We start from the raw sequence: 20,466 nt of genomic DNA, 5'->3' as shown, positions 1-20,466 counted from the left end.
AGTCAATTAAAAATGTAAAGCAAGGTTTTAGGATGCAAGATGGATGGTTATGTTGTAAGAAGACTGATGTCACTCAGAGAGAGCCCCTGGAATCAGACCATTATCTGAGCATGAGTCTCGCAGGATGCTAACGAGCTTGCTGACGTAAAAACCGGCGAAGACGCTCGCCCTCATCCGGTGCGAAGATGAGTGGCTTCTCCTGCCGCAAAAATCAATATGGAATGAATAGCCTCCTGTCTCAAGGAAAAACAATATCTCAAAATGAATAAATATCATCGCCGACTCAGAATGAGTGTGGGTTTGATATAGTGCCTAGAGTAAGCACAAAAATATTTCACATATCTGGGTGTGATCAAATAACACTCTGCGGTGCATCAGATTTGATCTGGCTCGCCTTACAGTCCTATCCCTTCCTCCATGCACTCAGAATAGCTGTTTATGCGTTGAAAATATGTACATCAATATCTAGTGGCCCTTCCCATTTGATCGATAAGCAGCTATGACACATGCTGATGAAGACTTAGGCTAAAACATTCACATGCACTGAATTCAATAAAAAGCCATATTGTATTTTTCTCTTTTCTATCGATCAGCAGCAACACTTACAGTGTTCTTTGATGTAGGAAGGATGTCCCTCAAAGGTCTTTGTCCACAGCCCAGAAGTAGATATAGGAAGGCAATCTTCTCCTTCCATCTTTGTGCCTACAGAAGGCCAACACTGCCCCTCTGTTCTCTCTGCAGGTGAAGTCAGACTATGATCAGCTCAGAGAAACCCTTCTTGCTGTGACTCAGGAGAGAGATTCGGCCCTGCAGGAGAAGATCCATCTCCAAGGCAAACTGGAGAACCTAGAGCAGGTGCTAAAGGTGAGCCAGCTGCCCTTCCCTTGCGTGGACCAATGGGCGTCAATGCACAATGTTCACAGTAAGTGGAATGGGGATGGTCAACTCGGATAAGTGGTGGGGCTGAGAGGCTTGCAACAGGTGTTCTGCAGCATGGCAGACTGAATGCTGCAATGTCTGGGCAAGGAACAGAGTGCTGGCTAGAGATATCAGACAGAGGGGACTGCTAACCCCCTCACTAAGGAAGGGGAAGCCAGGCTCCCCATCCAATTTCCCAGGAGCCCGTGCAGGTCCCACAGCCAGACTGGACGGAATTTAAATGTGTCCAAACGACGTGTGACACACTAATCTAGATTAATTCTGAACAGAGGTAAAGGTACATAAATGAAGGTTAAAGCATAGTTTTCAGCCTGAAATATAGGAAATGCCCAATGTAAACACATTGAATGTTGTCTGAGGTTATAAAACATAGCATCCGCATAAGCATCCGCATTTGGGGGATTGTGAAATGTTTTGAACTGTCGTAGGGCAGGGGTATGTAAAGAGAGAAAGGAACACTTCTCTGTTTGCATTCTAATTGCTTTGTTTACTTACTTGGCAGTCATCCTTTCTCCAAATAGCATAATTTTTGCTCCGAGGGCAAGAGGGGCCTTGAAATCAGCTGCTGAAACCAAATCATTTGTGAATTCTGTGTGTTTTTGTTTTGGAAAACTGCCTGCCCATGTCTGGTTCATTGCTATGCTAATGACGTGTTCTGGTCTATGAGCAGCACTGAGCTACCGTGGCTTGAGATATGCACATTAATTCTGGGGACATCCTTTGTGCTTGTGCATTAGTATATTTAGCTCTGTCTATCATTTCCATTATTACTGATGTATTTTTCCAGGTTGGTGTTATATTGAGGTTCTCAAACTCAGTTGTGGGTCAAACTCCACTGTGCTGTATTTAAGTTATTCTATCATTTTTTATGTGCTATTAAAAATAATGTACATTCCCACATTAGATGCGTAATGTTATTACACAGAATGGATAGTAGCCTATTAGAAACACAAGTATTCCCCAAATGGGAAATTTTATAATTGGTGTGATTCTCTGGGCCAGTTCATTGCCCTACAAGACGGAATTACTTGAAGTTCAGCCAGTGCTGTAGCCCTGTCAGCGAATGCAAGGAACAGTTGTTTGAAAATAGATTTTTCTTTCCCTCAAGAGAAAAAAGTGTAATATTTTCTGACTGTGTAAGCTGTGTAAGGGAGGCAGATACAAACGTTTTGCTGGGTCAAGTAACATTCAGAAACTTGAACAGTCTTGAAACCTCATTTATTCCAGAAGAGTGAATCAAAAACGTGTTCATGCAAATGCTGGGACCAATCCTTCCGTACACATGAAATTAGCTTACGTACCATAAAACGGGATTTGATATGGCAGCGCCAAAAATGCTTAATTCATATTTTTCTTGCGCTATTCCATTTAACCATGTAAACTGGAGATCTGAAGGCAGAATCTCAATGTTGCTTACATCAAGAATTGTATTTGTAATGATGCCAAATTCTATTCCATATTTTTTTTCTTTTTTATTTACCGTATGTAAACGAAAACTGATCAAAAGTTCTGGGGAAAATATTGGCTCAGCACAAGAATAAGCAGTCACGCATGGTAGATTGTTATGACACCGCTAAACATTTTTATACCATAATTACAGTATCAATCAATTACCACATTTCTGGGGAATTCCTTATTGCCGTCAGCATATGCCTATTTCAAGGCATCTTGATTTTGTCACACATTATTATTTTGTGTCCATTATGAATTTTTCTTTTCCTGGTTTTATGTCAGGCTTCTGAATTTCTCTATTATATGAAACAAAATGTGGCTCAAAGTGACTCACAAATCAGAGCTGAATGTTACACCCAAATAAATGGAAGCGCTGGAAGAAAGTGCTAGCTAGCTCACATACTAGTAAAAATCCCACGGTGACTAGCAATCTGGCCTTTCTGGAAGCGAGATGATTTATATGCTGCCTAGCTAGCTGCCATAGGTATCTAGTGTGTACTATTTCAGTGTAGTTCTATTCCATGTATTCAATGTGTCTTTGGGTTGTAAAGGTCCATTTTCTAGCTTGATAGATTGCTCGCTAATTTCTCAGCATGAAGTTGCTTGTATCTCCTTGTTTGGGGGACTGACAGGACTCCTGACTTAATGCTGTCTTGTGGTTGTTAAAAGTTGCACTGGCTTTTTGGATGCGTCTTGTTGCTTCTTCATCAATGACCCAGGCAAGACGGTAGGAAAAGACAGAACGTCTTTCTTTTGTCCAACAGACTACAGGGTACCACCAGGTAATATCGACTGCAGTTTCTTTCAGGCTAATGGTTACATAAGAAAAACTTTTCACAGTAGATCAGCTCTTTATTCATTTCCAGTTTGTGAAATATTGGAAGTAGGGATTGTGCTGTAATTTCTTATTCCTTGTCCACCAGAAAAAAAGGATGGATCGTTAGTCTTGAACAGTGTAATTTGGGTTGCCCTTATTCTGGTTATTGAAAAGACATCTTCCCACTTGTCATTAATGCATATGTGCTGGTTTAATTGTCAGCAGCCTCTTTAATGACATGGTTTAGGTTCAGATTTTTTCCAGGAGAGAAATGGGTCTCTGTAACCAGTCTATCCGCCCCCCCCCCCCCCAACAACATTTGAGAATGACTCATTGGGGGGGAGTGGGGGTGCACTGGACGGATGGAATCATGCTTCCTTACAGCTGGTTCTCAGCACTGCCCCAGATGGGTTGGAAGCCCGTCATTATGGCCCATCAGGAGCGATCCAGGGGATCTTCAGAGACAAAGGCTCCTCCTCACCGCTCTCTCTTCGATGTTCCTGGATCTGGTCTCTTCCTGTTATCTTTGCCAAAACCCCAGTTTTAATACAGTTCATCCATCTCGAAGTAGACCTCAGTCTTCTTTTTCAGTCAAACTTTTTATTCGCACATAATAATTGACTGACACACAAACGGTGAGGAGCGGCGCATCGAAATGGAATCGATGACCGCTAGAGCCGACAGAACATCCCCAGCCGACCCAGAGCTAGCCATGCGCGGCGTGTCACAGCGTGTGTGCCAGCCACCCCTCTCCTCCGGCTGGCTCAGCAGCTGGGTTTCCCCCTCTAGGCCGGAGCAGGAGCCTGACCTGCATCCCGGCGGATGCTACGGTTCAGCATTTCTCCGGCTGAGCCGCGTGCAAAGCGTGTGCTAATCCTGTTAACCCCTCGCCAGTGTCCGTCTCTCACGTGCGGAGGCTGTGGCGGGCGGATCCCTTGTCCCACTAACCTTGCTCTGCTCCCGTGTCTGTTGCCTTCCAGTGCCTTGGGTGGGAAGTCAGACCTGCCGCTGTGACTGACTAGGAAGACTGGAGCAGTTTTCCCCCCTCCCTACCCCCTACCTCCTCCCAAACCCCTCCTCCCCTTCTCCCCGTGTTAGATTCATAAGGTACCGCTTCTGTGCATATTATCTGCATGCACAGTTCCCCCTTCCCCCACCAGTCCCACCTTTCTTTTCAAATGCTTTCCCCCCACATTGTCGGTTGTGTCACGTCGTGCCCGCCCACCTCCTTTTCTCCCTCCCCCGTTTTCCCAAAGCACGCCTCAAAGGTCACCTGGCAAAGGCCGCCACACAGCAGAACTGCGGTTGTGCATGTTGGGATGAGGTGCTGGGGACCGAGATGGGAAGGGGGCACTTGATTTGACTTGCCGATGATCACAACATTGATGGTTTCCCCATCGCCCGCGCACAAAGCTTGGGACTGCCATTGACATTGAGTACGACTGTGCTATGGCAGCATGAAGTTAATTTATATTTTTGCTATCTTTCTTTTGAAATCATGCTGCTTGTTTGTTTGCTTTTCTGCCGTTAGGTCACATTCTGGGCAAGAAAACATCTTAGAAAACGCTGGACCTTTTCAACATTTATGCATTTTGCACTGCAAGGTTGAGCACTCCACTTTTTGGCTGGGAAAGGCCTTGCATTTAACCTTGCGCTTGTATTGCTTGTTACCATGGAGACCACTAACAAAGCAAGTTGTGGAGTTTGCACGGTTTGGAAACTAAAAGCCCTGCTGTTTGTCATACTAAAGTATGGTCATGGTGCTGCTTTGAAAAATATCTCTTTGAAAAGCCTCTTTTCTTGTGAAAAAGAGAGGTAGTATACTTTGCAAACTGCTGTTGTTTTTTTCAACAAGCTCTGAAAAGCATTTCCAGTCCTGCTCTGTGTGCCCCAGTCAGAGATCCGTTCAATTCTGCAGGTGTTCAGCAATGTCTGGTTGCATTTTTTCTGTCTGCTCAGTGAAGCTATTTTTAGAGGTTCTCTTCAAAAGGCAGAATAGTACGTGGCAGTGATGATGTAGTCTCAGCTCACTCTTGTTAATTCTCTCTTGCTGTGCATGAGAAAGTTAACAGAATTGTTTGAGGCTGTGACAAAACATCATATGCTCCCTTTGACCTCTTGCGTCCTTGAATGCCTTTCTAATAGTATTCGGCTCATAATCCTGACCAATCGTATTAATAAATACAGATGAAGAATAGGGAAAACTTGTGGATACAGCAGCAGTTTCCCTAATCGAGATGACCACTGCATCGTAGAGTTGGGATCTGTGGGCTGAGAGTGGAGAGGTCTGGAGACGCGAAACGCTGTTTTTGGGTGTGAAGGTTGCTAACGCATACTGCTTCCTGTCCCCCCCCCATCCCAAAACCTCTCCCTCCTGTAGCATATGCGAGAGGCTGCAGAGAGGCGGCAGCAGCTAGAGTTGGAGCATGAGCAAGCCTTGGCTGTTCTCAATGCAAAACAACAGGAGATTGACCTTCTTCAGAAGGTAAGGGCCACCGCGCCGTACCGGAACCGCTGTGCGGGAATAGCCTAGCGTTAGCCTCAGCCGCCTTCGGCCTTCAAAGAACGCGCCAAAGAACGCATTTGACACATTGGAGAATGCTTTGTTTTGTCCCGTAAGTGCATACTTCGACCCGTAGTCTGAGGTTCACTCATTTACGACCCATCTAGTTCACAATAGTTTATCTGACCCCAAACTGCATAATTGGAGCAATCATTAGGGATATTAGGGAAATGGAGGCCTGAGATATTGTGTTCCCAGGTCAACCTGGTTCGCAGCCGGAAACCATCAAAGATTCATAGGCACACTGTTGAAATGGGAGCGTACCTGAGCAGACTCAACATAGTTGGTGCTCACAGAAATGCCCAGAAGAATTGATATTTTGCCTGCATATTATGGAACGGAGAGGTGCGTCACGCAAATGGAGCAATTACTGGAGACTGAAAACAGAGTTCCTGAGAGAGTCGCGAGCCGGTGCTCCGTCCCAGGCACAGAATTAATGGGGAACCCTTCAGTTCCCCAGCCTCCGTGTCATTATATTGGCTGCTTGCATTTTCCTTTAACTTCTGCCATAAACGAGGAGTCTCTCTGTTTTCCCATTAGAGGATTCATTATGGCTTGGTTTTCCCTTGGCTACAAAGGGAATGCTTTTTTTCTACCTTGAATTAATTGCTTGTACAGTGGATTCATGAAATTAGAACTACAACAGATGTTATCTTAGCCATGTGGAACAGGATCTTTCTTAGCAGATGTTGTGAGTCAAACAGAATAAACTGAGATATGTTGCATTGCATTTTAGATTTTACACTATTTTTATTATTGTCTGGCACATACAGTAGTTGAACCTCCTGGAATTAATATGATTTATATAAGATTTCAGCGGGTCACTTCTCTTTAGTTAAGAACATTTCTCAGATGACATCCAGACAAATGGTTCAAACTACCTGAAACATCCAGTGAGAATCTTGTAGACCAGCTTTAACTGAAACTCAGTACTTTAAGTTGTTTATGGCCCCATCATCAGTACTGATGTCCCAGCAGACCCACAATTCCATGTGAATCTCCTCATCACAAGGCTGTTGAATACGAAATTAGAATTAATTTTAAAAAATCGTCATACAGCCAGTAGGTTCATTGGCGGTGGAAATTCTGTGTGATCTGGCACTGGAAAGTTATGAGTTCAATTGGTGGATATATATTCTGTTATTAAATATGGACATTAAACTACTACGACCTGTCTCGGTTTCTCTGAATCCCTCAGGTGAGATGGGGTGATTTAATGTCTCTTTATCAAGATATCTGTCTGTCACATGCACATATTTCCCCCCCAAGAAAATATCCATCTCTCCTAATGAGCATACAGAGTGGTTTCGCAAGATCACTGCCTTCTCCTGAGTTCCATCCTCGTCCACAAGTGCTGCTGATCAATGTTTCCTATTATCACTTTCAGCCACCATGGGCCATGATTTAAACCACATTACAGTCCTGCCGTCACCCACTGGAGGCTCACGAAGGCTCAGGCCTGTCTGTCTTACAGCAGGAGAGGCCAGCTTGTAGGAACCAGTGTATCAGAGACCCCTCAAAGGAAGACAGCACTGACATTTTGGTTTGAGCACATATTTTTGAAATGTAGGAGAGGTTGCACAGGCTATAATTAAACTAGGCCCTCAAAAGAACACCACCCCCCCACCTCTGTTCCGAAGTTTCATTTTGAATCCATTCACATCTTCCAGAAGCATCACCAAGCATATTCCTCACCCTGACACGGAGGAAGAAAACACATATCGTGAAGGACAGATAACTGTGGCTGCCAGGGCCATGGTGGTAATTGCGTTCTCCCTTGAACCTTGCTCAGGTTTCCTCTCGGCCTACACGCGGAACAGGAAATGAGGCTCGCCTTCGCGCCCCCTCGCCTAATAACACGACTTCATTTTTACGCCATGGCCGCCGCTTCCAGAAATAAATGACGTTCGGTTATCAGCGAAAGCGTCCGAGACAGGAAACCACTGTGGGATCTGACCACTATCTGATGTATTAGGGCAGTGCCAGCCCATTCCAGTAAACAAACATGTTTTTTCTATCTCTCCATCGTGTTCATATTATGATGGAATGCAAATGCTGACATTCATGTAACAGTGACTACACCTCTCTGTGTATTTGGGAAGGCTCAAGTTGAAGCTAAGAAGGAACATGAGGGTGCAGTCCATCTTTTAGAGGTGAGTCACTGGGGGGTGTGGGGGGCTTGATTGTGTGTGTGTGTGTGGGGGGGGGGGTGGGGGGGGTGGCAAGGGGGCATGTGTATCAGTGCCTGGCTTGCATGCCAGCGTAGGCCCTATTGCAGAGGCTGCATGCACCTCTTTCAAAACAACATTTTATTTATACCTGGATCTGCTAAAGAGTGTAGCTCAAACCGCTGACTAGGTACTTAAAGACCATTGGCCAGATTAAGAGAAAAGCTGCAAGTAGCATTACAAGCTTTTATTAGATTTCATTTGTTTATTTTTGCTGAAATTTCACTTGAATTGGATGCCCAAGTGACTATATAGGCCGTGGCTGCATGTGCTAAACAGTATACAGTGCTGCAGAATGGAGTGAATTCAATATACATTTTTTAGAATGACTTTGAATTGGCACACATGAACGGCAAATTTTTGTCCATACAATTGCACTTGGAGGTTGAATGAAAGGCACAATACTTCCTTGAAGGAAAATTTTTGCTTTACTGTAACATGTTGCAATCAATTATTTCTGGGTTTTCTTTCTCATTATCATGTAATCTTTCAATGCATCTAACATTTATTCTCCTTCATTATGTTTTCATGCCATTATTGAGAATTTCAATGACAAAATTTGGAAGCGTAAAAGTCCTTCCTTGCAGTAATTGTATGAAAAGCAAATGTACAGCAGGTCAGACTTGTAGCATGAACGATATCTCGGCCATTAAATCGTGGTGTCATATGAACAACTTAAATATTGGTTTCAGTCAGGGAAATTTAATTTTTAGCTGGGGCAAAAGAGGAGTTTGGCCTGTCAAAGAAATTGGAACTGCTGATTAATGAATCTTATGTGCCTGATATTATCATTATATTATATTATAAAAGTGTGGTTTTTTTTTCATTATAATTTCCTTGAATAAGAAATTAGATATTAAAGACCAACCTCTGCTTTCCCTTTGGGATTTGTCCTCATGCTTACATAGACCTTCATGAATCTCATTGCCTAAATTATGTTTGGTTCAATAGATATTTTCTGTTTAATTTAAGGCTTATATTTATAAATATAATATATCCATTTATCATATTGTTTAAGTTATTTTGCATGATATAAATAACCCTTTAATTTATCTTATTGTTTTGAAGATGTTTTGAAGAGTATGAGTGTTCATATTTGTAATGGTGCTTTAATTTCTTTCCTCACATCTCTTGTCGCTGTGTTATCGGTGTGTGTTTTATGCATATACAGAACCACTTGGACAGCATGCAGGTATTTCAGAACCGTTTCTCCCTAACATTTATTCATTTCTCTATCTGTAAATCAACAAACAAATTAGGGTGAATCCCCTAGTTTATTTTAGCTTTCTCGGAAGTGGGTGCATCATGAATTTTCTAGAAAAAGTTATCATTTTGGGAATGTTAAAATCATTATGCTAATTTCATTCAGTTTTTTTTTTTCTTTCAACAAAGTTCAGTGTTCAGTGACTGTCATAAGTTAAAATTAATTTGGGGGATATGGTAATCTTGTGTGTGTGTGTGTGTGTTTTAATGGTATTACATGATTCAAGAACTGAAAAAAAGCTTTCTGGCCATAAGGCATGAAGTAACAGCATTTGTGATGTAACCTGTTCGGTGTTATTTTTCTTTTGGCACCATACATCTCCTTCACATACAGATGGCAACAGCACAAATTTCAGTTCTTGAATGCATACGCGCAGACATCTTTGCAAACTGTCACAAAACACATACTTCACCCAGCTGCCATTGAATCACGCGTGTTGATATATAGTACGCTCCATTAGCTGATTAGTCTGTTGGATCCAGCATCGGCCAAGATTAGCGGTGACACGTACAGAACGACGTACACTAGAGGCAAAGGGGACGTTGTGACATTCAGTGAAGCTTTCCTTAATCTTAGGAGTGCTTCTAAAATCGCTTCATGGAGGGTGGTAGTTACATTATTTTTTAGTTCTTTTCATGTCAAGCATTTCTGACGAAAGCGTGCCACCCCACCTTCCACTATAGTTTCGTGTGGCTTAAAATGCACCCTATCTGATAATGGAAAAGCCTGAAATTGGAACCAAAGATTAAAACCACAGCATATTTCATGCATTAAGAACAACTTTGCCTTTGCCCTTGTCCTTGGATGTGACCAGTATATCCATCTCTTTTCTAATGCAAGTTTTTGAAAAATGTGCTCTTTACCACTTCCATCTTGATAGGATTCAGGGTTAATGTATTCAGAACAGCCTGACAAAAAAAAAAAAGCTGGAGGAGGAAATATTATATATTATATAACGTCACATATGCATCATCAGCCATTAACATTGTCGTCAGGCATAGGGGTGATATATTCATTTTTGATATATTCATTTTTGTCTTACAAAAGACCTGCACATCTACCAGCTTTCCATAGAGAGATTTTAGAGAGTCTTGCTTCTTTTCACAACCATGAGCCTTAATTTTGATGTTAAGGATTAATGTTTTATGCAGTTAATTAAGATGTTTAATTGCCTTGGTTTGTTTTTGAGGGAAAAGGGACTTTTCTTGTTGTCGAAAATGGCAGAAGCGAAATAAAATCAACTTACTCTCTGAAGGCACGTAAAAAACTGCAGGTTTGGATGTATTAACAGTGGCGCACTTGTTCCTGATTGTTTTTATCACCGCAGTGGACGTTGATTGCTTCAGCGCTATAGGGTTATTTCAGTCAGAGTGGAGACCCCTCTCCCCAGATTGCAGTGCGTGTGCCGGACACGCGTTTCTACGAGGTCACTATTTGTCACACGGTGCGTGCTCCTCGATGGTAATTCACTAGCCTCGGTGCTAATGCAGCCAGCCATTGAATCATGCGCGGGGATTGGAAAGGTCACCTCCCGTGCAATGGCGTGCTCACGCAGAGCAGGAGCGGTAACTCGTTTGCATGGAAATAACCCAAAGCTCAAACAAATGCTAGATAAAATGAGAACTTTCCTACCCTTAAACGACAGCAAACCAATTCCCTCAATGTGACAGCAAGCAGGGATACAGGGAATGACCACTGTGGACAAAGCTGAGTGGTCTGTAATCTGATTTATGTAGATGGGCATCCAGAAATTATTTCTAACATTGACATGTAAAAAGCATTATTGCAACAACAAAAAAAAATATTGTTGAAAAAAAAAACAATATATATGCACAGTTGACTTTGGATGCCTTGATATTGCACTATAGCAGACATTTTAACATGTCTTATCTGTGTGAATGCATTTCAGATAAAAGGCTATGGCACAGTTAGTTTCTGTGCTGGAACTGCACGTATATTGTCCAGCAGAAGCCACCAAGGACAGATATGCACTGTTGATATGCAGAGCCAACACTATGGCCCTTGCCTGTAGAAGAGTAGATATCAGTAGTGGTAGTAGCACATATCGATGAATAGTATATGAGTTAAAAAGTGTTCATTGGCAGAAATAAAGCAGTTAAAGATGAATGCAGACGGGGATTTCTGTGTGGCCCAAACTACTTTAGTATTCATAGTGAAAGATTGTCTCCTGCAAAGTTAGAGGTAAAGGACATTGTCCTTTATATTAGGGTTATGGAAAGGTTCTGGAATATGAAAAGAAAAAGCCAGCCATTGTTCACTTTGTATTACCTGACAGCTCGCTGATATTAACCTTGGCCCTAACCTTCCTGCAGTGCTGAAATACAATAAGGAAAGACGGGTCTGTCATCAATATAGAAAATCCCAGCTGTCTGCTAGTTTTGAGTCGGTAATCGGAGGGAGTTACATGACAGAGGGGATCAGATAGGCAAGTGTGCAAACCCAAAATAAACAAAGTATAATGAAAACCGGGCAAATATTTAACAAATATCTAACAGTGGCTTTCCAATCAAACCCTCATCAAGTTTTCAGCGACATTTTGCATTTCTTTGTTGCCTTCTAGAACCTTCTAGATAATAGCATCTCCCTGACATCGTCGCCCCGTAACCAAAACACTCGTGACAGCCCAGCGACATGAGCTGCTGACCCCAAATCAATCTCTATGGAAACTAACGAGCGGGATGTCTCCGCTTGCGTGCTGGAGCCCCACTCTTATCTCCCCTAAAGCAGGCCAGCATGTGGGAGGCTTGTTCTCCTCATAAAACCAAGGACCCGACTGCATGGTTAAATACCGCTATTAATTAATATTGCAGCATATTTTTTTTTCTTTTGTAAGAACAGTTCTAACTTATGATGATTCTTGCCTTTATTTTATTATATCTTCGAAATGAAGTTGAGGAGCATTCCCCCTGCTCTGAACACAGTTCAGATTTTGGTATGCATACCTCCTCTTAGCAAGAGACAGCTCTTTTAGCAACTGTAGTCTTGCATGTGGTCTTCATACTGTGGATAGAGTACAGTAGGTTAAGAACTTTATTTCATTACTCTCAGGAAATACACTGCTAAATACATTAGCAGTTGTAGAATTTCCTGTTATCGTTCAAATTCTCAGTTACATGATCCCAAATTCTTGTGAATTTCTTGCTTTTTTTTTTTTTGTAGTGGTGAGGTTGAGTGCTACTTGAGGCAAGTTGAATTGCATGGTGGCATACCAGTGCACCAGGGCTTTGGTTTGGATGGATTTCAGCGGCCTTCCTCCCTCTGTCTGTGCCTTGTGTCCCCCCCCCCCGCCTCCCCACCCCATGTCCGTGTCAGGCCAAAGTCAGAGAACTGGAGGAGAAATGTCGGATACAGAGTGAGCAGTTCAATCTCCTGTCCAAAGAGCTGGAGAAGTTCCGCCTGCAGGCTGGCAAGTTTGATATACTCAGCACCAACCCGTTGACCGTGTGTGAGTCACCCGGGTCCCCCAACAAATCCCTGTTCCAGCTTCTCAACGGACTGGCCGCCCCCCTCGGGAAAGGTGAGCACGCCCCCCTTTCGGCCGTCCTGCTGTCGATTATACTTTCACACTGGAACAGTTTCTGTCCTCTCTGTGCTGATGGTGACATCTCAAAACGTGTCTGCAACAACAGCATTCAAGAAATAGCAGAGTTTTAGATTGGCGGGAAAGTAGGCGTGTTGTGGTGGTGGGTTGGGGTGCTGGTGTGGGTGAGGGGGCATTGGTTTCGCTGGCATTTTGTTTGAGCATGAAGGCAAAGCACTGCATATCCTCAAAAAGATGTACGGAACACTAAGTATTTTGCCCGAAGCTATAATTTAGCTAGATAAAACTTTTTTCACTAATTTTCACTAACACTGTCTTTGATTATGAAATAAAATATGCACAAAGTTGATTTAAAAAATTGCGGAAGGAGCTCAATATGTTCTTACTGCCGCTGCCTTCTCATTTCTTATAGCAGTTCTCTTGGATTATTGTCATTACAGTTATTATTGTTGAACATGAAAAAAAAAAAAATCAAATGTCATTAAGTAATTTTGCCTTGTAAAATGTTTGCCTATAGCCAACAGGATGGGAGATTATGGTTGATATCCCGTGGATATTAATCAATGCCCTCATGTTGGAGAATTTCCCATTCAGTTCACTCTAAATTAAATAAGTGAGGTTATCAGTCATATTTTTTTTTTTGGTTGGATATTCATTTTGTCACAGCAGGCGTATGATCTTACACTGTGCGAAGGATTGTAGAACTTTCTTCTTGTTTGTCCTCAGGCAATGAGAGTCCAGCGAGCAGGTCGGTAATATCAGAGTTCATCCGACCGCTGCAGATAAGCGGAGACAAACCCGAGCTCCTGTCTGTCAAGCCAACATTCCTCACCAGGAGTTCGGCCAGCAGCCCCAGACGGGCCTTCCTGTCCGAGGTGAGCGTGTTCGTTACGCCATTTTGTTTTCAGGTATTTCACTTCTACATTTCTAAATTTAATCACTTCAAACATTTAAAACAACAAAAATATGCATTTTATATATTTAACATATAACATATTTTTTACAACAATGAAAAAAGAATGGGACAGGAATATTAATGCATAACTTGTTGGACTTCCCTTGAGGACTGGCTGGACCCTTTAGTCTAGACATTACAGGTTCAAATCTGGGCGGTGTCCTTAGCTTTTGTTAGTTCACAATGACTGAGAGTACCACGTGATGGGAAACAATTGGTTTTGTCCCACCAACAGAAAGGGAGATTTAAGTTTGCCTGGGGCAGTTGCAGCATTAACTCCTCCCAGTGACATGCAAACTGCCTGTTGTGATCAATGTGAAACATGCCTCTTGTTGCACTGGATTATCTTTACTGCAGTATATCCTGTAGTGTGAAAAGCCATGGTTTCTGTGGTAGTGTAACACACACAGCAGCTGCCGCCCTCCTTGCTCAAGAGTGGGTGGCACAGTAGGAATGTATTTGAAGTCTTGATCTACCTGTTTTCAAATCAAAGTTGAGGCCTTTTTGTTACGTGCCTTTTGACTTTTTAAATGCTCACACACTTACTTATCACGATAACTGCACAAAGCCTTTTCCATGTTTATTTTGCTTTGATGGAAATGACTTTCTGTTGGCTTCGCAGCCAGCGTGTCTGCAGTTTTTGTGCATTAGCTTATGAAAGCCAAAGTCTTGACATTAGTGAGAAGCAATAATGAGGGAACTCACAGCAGGGGCCATTCGGAGTGCCTCAGAAGCCAACTCCTGGGGTGCGAATGAAGCAATCTGTTGTTTTTTTAGCATTCGGCTGTTGTGATCGTTCTCCAGTCTGACAGAGAGACTCTGCTGTAGGCCAGTTAGCATGCGCTTTGTTGGGCCAAAAAGCCACGCACTACATTTATATTTACCATGGTGCCAGTGCTGGCCTCCACCGTAGGAAGGGGTATGCAGCAATACAGTATCCTGTCAGCATCAGATGTGGCATTAGTTCCAGTGACAAGTATGTCACCGTAGCAGTGTGAATGGGGTTTCGTGTCACCACAACATAAAGACATCCGGCGGACAGAAATTTGCTAATGGCTTTTCAAAGGGCAATGTGTTTCTGACTCTGAGCGGGACAGAAATCATCTTCCACAAGAGCAGAAGAACACTGCGTAGATAACGTTTACATCACGCTCGATATCCCGCCATACAGAGCGTACCCCTCTGGTCCGTATTGGACGGAACTTGCAAATGGGAAAACTAATGACTGCAACCCGACCGCGTTGCGCCTTTGTTATCACGTAACCGTTCAGGAAAAATTGAAAAAGGAGGACATTTTATCTGAAGCGCAGAGGATGTGAGTCAGTCTTTCTGATCCCAGAGTTTTTCATTTAGGAATCTGTATGCACTTTGAGGTTGTCAGACTATAATTAATATAGTTGGACCCGCATTAGTCTCTTCTGCGTAATGACTCCCTTGGATGATTCAGAGCACAGTGAATGCATCTCCGTCGTGACCCAGGTTCCCTTGCGCTCGTCTCTGAGACTAATAAGCGTAGTATTTGCAGAAAAAAAAACAACTCAATCATATGATTACGCAGCATTTCTCTGTTCCTGAACAGATTGTACGGGCAGTGTAACGAGATATCTTTTAATACGCTGGCCATTTTCTCTCGCCTTGTACAGCATTGTATGAACATGATTATTGTGATTATTCAACAATCGCTGCAGCTAGCGAATTTCATTCTTAGAGAGAGAGAGAGATCGAGAGAGAGGGAGAGAGAGAGTAAGGAAGAGGGGGAGGAATTGTTTTGGAAGCTTGTGCCAGCTTTTGATGCAAATCAATACAAACAATTTGCAGAGGTAGCTTAGTCTATCCACTATCAGGTTACATCCCCATTTTTTTTATTGAGTTCCAAGTACGTATCATGTAGTCTTGCGCACAAGACACAAACAAATCGTTAATCATCAGGAACCTTGTGATGCATCTTTTGCCTTCTTCAGTTTTAGGTCGATGGCTCCTTTGTGTTGGTTTGCATGTTATCTGATGGGCAGCTTCACGCTCAGGCCAACACACTTTGAATGCTAAAGAGAGGGAGCATGCCATTATTCAACTACATTGTCCACCTCTATTTGCCCTGTAAGATATAATGACATGGTTGAGTTTTTTTGCTCCTTTCTTTAAATAAATAAATAAATAAATAAATAAATAAATAAATAAATAAATAAATAATTTTTTTAAAAAATCAGAAATACCGTCATTTGTTTCCATGTTGAGGTATGTATGTGTGGATAACTGTTTATGAACATGTATTGTTCCATAGATAAGGCTTACTTATACCTCACTTCCTTATACATTGCATGTAGTTGTGGTCCAATATTGTTGCATATTGCATATGCATAGCCTATTATCTAATGTGCTCCCAAGTGAAGTTGCTGGTCACTTGGTGGTTGTGAAAATTGAAGAATTTATGGCCTTAGCTTGGATGGATCACAAGGGTTAGAGGCTATTTGTCAGAATAGCAGAATGGCCGGATATAATGATGTGAAAGTACAGAGAGGAGACTACAGTGCCCAGGCTTCCTGCTACCCTTGTGGCATTTTCCACTGCCTTTTATTAAAGAAAAAAAGTCTCCCAAACTCCCACGCAGTTTTTTTTTTTTTTTTTGGCAAAATGTCACACAGGTTTTTCATGAAAACTAAAATGCTTGAGCTTTCAGGTCACTTTTGGGTTTCTTCTTTCCTTGCTTCCATCTCATTGTGAGTTCAGTGTGCGCTTCTCGTTTGAACATCTCTTCAGTAAGGGGCTTCTTTCCCCCATTCAGATGGACAATGAACTCGGTTCCACGACCAGGTCCAAGGCCAGGTACACGGGGAAGGTCCGCCTCTGCATCGCTCGGTACAGGTGAGTGGCGGCCGCTTTCCGCGCCGGTCCGGGCGACGGTTCGAGCTCTGCTCTGGCGCTGGCTCCCGCCTCGCGCCTCATTTATGCACTGCAGCCCTCCTCCCAAACCTCCTCCGAGCACATCTGCGCCTTATAAACCGACTTCCCAAAACGCAGCTCTCGCATGTACGCGCTAATGCTAACGGGCCAACGCGTATACAGGCTAATGGGAAACGCCTGGCCGAATACCTGTTATCTGCAGCGTGCGTCCCTACTATTGGTTTTAGGGCAGCTACGTTTTGTTTGCAGTACCAGTTAAAGCTAATCAATAGATCAGGGAATCACTCGACGAGTCAGCTGCGTGGGGGGCGGGGGTGGGAATCTCGGGTGGCGCTCGGCATCCATTGATCATGAGAAGGCGGGCCTGTGAAAATGTCAGCTGTCATTCGTCAGCGGTTAGCCAGCGCGGGGCCGGGGGAGGAGTGGAAAGGGTTAACGCTGTGCGCCACTGCAGTGCTTCCCAAGCTCTGCGGTCTCGCGCTGAGGTTCCCCCCCCCACCCCGCTTTTATTTAATCTCTATATAATGATGCACTGCCTGGCTTCCACCAAAGAAAATAAATTGTCAGCAAAATAATTGCAATCCCCTGGAACACAAGGCGAGTGTAATTTTTATTCATGAAACACAATACTGTCCACCCACACTGTCCACCCACACTGCCACTGCCTCTCTCTCTCTCTCTCTGTCTGTCTCTCTCTCCCCCCTTCTCTCTGTTTTCTGTTTTTTCTCTCACTCTGTTTTCTCTCTCTCCTCTTTCTCTCACTCTCCAAAATTTTTTTTAATAATGGTTTTCTAGCTCCACCTCAGTGTACACAAATAGCCCTCCTCCTTGTAGACTCTGGTGGACTGGAGAAAGGGGCATGCATGGTGCAGGGATCCAGCTTAGCGTAACACCCGACTGCTTCTGCACCTCCATCACTCCCTTGTAATAAAAAAATACAGATTGTTGGAGAAAGATCGATGTGCATTGCATTATGCATGGCCCAAGGCCCACAACCCAAGGAACTCTTCATTTAGATTTATTTCTACCATAGACCTTTTTTTTCTTTAGTAATCTGGAATGGTCTGTCTCTGCTCAGGACTGCGGATGAATTAACTAAGCCTTTTAGATGGTCGCTATCTTCAGACAGCGTTATACCATACACTCCAACCAGACCACTCCGTGCAGCATCTTCTCACAAATTTGCTGTCCCATCTCTGAGTTCCCAGAAACCGGTACATGCTAAGTGTACTTTTGTAAGGTGCTTTGGCTAAAAATATCTGCCACGTGACTACATTTTAATAGAAATTGTATATTTATAATGTGTTAGTTCATATACAAAAAAGATTTTCGTTCATTTAGCTTCCACAAACATGTAATAGTTCAGTCCCTATTCCATATTTTTTTTAATAGGCGTATAGATGTAGAAGTATGAGTGAGACACTTACTTGCATTCATGATTGACAGAAGACTTTACTTCAATTATACCAATAAAATCAAAAAGGTATTTTTTTGGTTACACTGAAGGTAAGTATAATTCAGAATTTCAGAACAAAAAAACCACACATTAATTCACATTTGTTTACTGTTAACATAATAAATCTTATCTTTATCTTTTATATCTTAAAATATTCACTTTGCTTCATTGCTGGTTTTACCTAAAAATATATTTGATCTTACCCTGTCATCAGCTATAACCCTTATGATGGACCCAATGAGAACCCTGAAGCAGAGCTCCCTCTTGTGGCAGGGAAATACCTCTATGTCTACGGGACCATGGATGAAGATGGGTTCTATGAAGGTTTGTTATATCCCATCAGCTGTGCTGTTGTATGTATAATCAGTTAATCATAGCATCATTAGCTATGATTTCCCATTGCCAAAATTTCTAATCCCCTGCATTAAATTCCATTTTTTTTTGCCTGTAGAACAATATGTGTGACACAAATTTGCATAACTTGGGGATTTTGCTGTGCAATTTTTTCCCAGTAGTGCATAATAGCTTGGTAGCAGCTGTCTAATAACAAATCTTTTGATAAGCATCATGATAATCCCTTAAGAACCAATGTCATCATAGACAGGTAGGTTAAAAAACTGGAATCCATAATCATTTTGTGATCCACAAATACAGATTTTTAATATAAGCTGCTTGCATGGGGTAAAAATGTCATCGGTAATGTATTGCTTTTTACAGTGTTTAGGCCTTTAAAAAATGGCAGCTGTTGACTCTTATTGTGTCTGTATCTCAGGAGAGCTGTTGGATGGGCAGAGAGGCTTGGTCCCCTCCAACTTTGTGGACTTTGTCCAGGACGAGGAGCTGCCCCCTACCCAGCCTGGGGACAGCGCCAAGGAGTCGGGCTACCTCAACCACAGCGGCATGGGCCTGCAGGGCATGGGCGTGAGCGCGGGCATGGGGGTGGGCAGCCTCCTGTCCGACGGAAAGCTGGACAGCCTGGGCAGCTTGGGCAGCTTGGGCAGCTTGGGGAGCCTGGGGATGGACCTCTTCAGCTCCTGCAACAACGGGACGCTGGACGTCAGCATCGACGAGATCGGCGAAGACATTGTGCCTTACCCCCGGAGAATCAACCTAATCAAGCAGCTGGCCAAAAGCGTCATCGTGGGCTGGGAGCCGCCGGTGGTGCCCCCCGGGTGGGGCTCCATCAGCGGCTACAACGTCCTGGTGGACAAGGAGGTGCGCATGACCGTGCCCTTCGGGGGCAGGACCAAGGCTCTCATCGAAAAGCTCAACCTGGCCACGTGCACCTACCGCGTGTCCGTGCAGAGCATCACGGAGCGCGGGCTGTCGGACGAGCTGCGCTGCACCCTGCTGGTGGGCAAGGACGTGGTGGTGGCGCCCTACTACCTGCGCGTGGACAACATCACGCAGATCTCGGCCGAGCTCTCCTGGATGCCCAGCAACAGCAACTACAGCCACACCATCTTCCTCAACGACGCCGAGTATGACATGGTCAAGGCGGCCGGCTACAAGTACCAGTTCTTCAACCTGAAGCCCATGACCGTTTACAAGGTGAAGGCCGTGGCCCAGCCCCACCAGATGCCTTGGCAGCTGCCCCTGGAGCAGAGGGAGAAGAGGGAGATCTCCGTGGAGTTCTGCACCCAACCTGCAGGTCTGCTTCTCTTCCTGCTTGTTTCAGCTTTAGTTCAAATGTCGTCATGGCATGAAATCATAGAATGCATTAGCTTAGCAAACAGCGAAAGTATTTTGTTTTAACAAACAATTACCGTCTTTCTCCCCCTTCCTCTCTTTCTCTCCCTCTCTCTCTATCTCTGATATCATCTTACCCTTCATTTTGAGATTTTGATCTTGTGATCTGGACAACAATTGAAATTATAGGGTTGACAGAGGATAAAGAAATAGGTTGGGAGTATTGTGAATACTGCCAACATCAGCGTGTTCTGTGAAAGCGAATTTTATATTAGAAGGTTATTCATAAGCTAAATTGTAATCTGAATTCTGGCTGGTTAACATGGTTATCTAATGATTGTAGATTTACAGCGTGCTTATGACAGTGCACACACGGTAAATTGCTCTCTCTGCTTCCGAGAGACTGTAAGAGTCTGATTGCATAAAAGCTGATATCTCGTTGCTTGACCCTGATTTACACCTTGGTGGCCTGAAATGGCAAGAATGTAAACTGGTTCATAAATAATGGCCCTAGATTTGTCTTCTCAAAGTGTGCAGCCATTAAATGTAAATTAGATTAGCCAGCTTTACAGTATATTAGCTTTTTATCCCCCAGAGCATTGCGCTGATCAGAGATGGAGAATTAATTCAGAGACCCCCT

The 20,466-nt window shown here is 43.4% G+C and overlaps 1 protein-coding gene across 8 annotated transcripts in view; it reads left to right on the top strand.

Annotated features, from left to right (window-relative positions):
- rimbp2b (RIMS binding protein 2b) overlaps positions 1 to 20,466 on the top strand; it is a 120,234-nt gene that overhangs the window by 72,850 nt on the left and 26,918 nt on the right. For 4 of the 8 annotated variants that reach the window (XM_064354009.1, XM_064354012.1, XM_064354011.1 and 1 more), the window contains exons 6-14: positions 742 to 864; positions 5,589 to 5,693; positions 7,874 to 7,924; positions 9,171 to 9,191; positions 12,597 to 12,801; positions 13,552 to 13,700; positions 16,563 to 16,642; positions 18,352 to 18,461; positions 18,910 to 19,788. In XM_064354009.1, coding sequence (XP_064210079.1) covers positions 742 to 864; positions 5,589 to 5,693; positions 7,874 to 7,924; positions 9,171 to 9,191; positions 12,597 to 12,801; positions 13,552 to 13,700; positions 16,563 to 16,642; positions 18,352 to 18,461; positions 18,910 to 19,788 — 1,723 coding nt within the window. Of the gene's footprint in view, positions 1 to 741; positions 865 to 4,188; positions 4,316 to 5,588; positions 5,694 to 7,873; positions 7,925 to 9,170; positions 9,192 to 12,596; positions 12,802 to 13,551; positions 13,701 to 16,562; positions 16,643 to 18,351; positions 18,462 to 18,909; positions 19,789 to 20,466 lie in introns of those variants that run through there. The other 4 variants (XM_064354015.1, XM_064354014.1, XM_064354017.1 and 1 more) reach the window with 2 other exon arrangements.

This window comes from Anguilla rostrata, chromosome 10 (assembly GCF_018555375.3).
Source record: "Anguilla rostrata isolate EN2019 chromosome 10, ASM1855537v3, whole genome shotgun sequence".
NCBI classification, from domain to species: domain Eukaryota; kingdom Metazoa; phylum Chordata; class Actinopteri; order Anguilliformes; family Anguillidae; genus Anguilla; species Anguilla rostrata.
The sequence above is the reverse complement of the archived record's forward strand: the minus strand, read 5'-3'. Positions and strand labels throughout refer to the sequence as shown.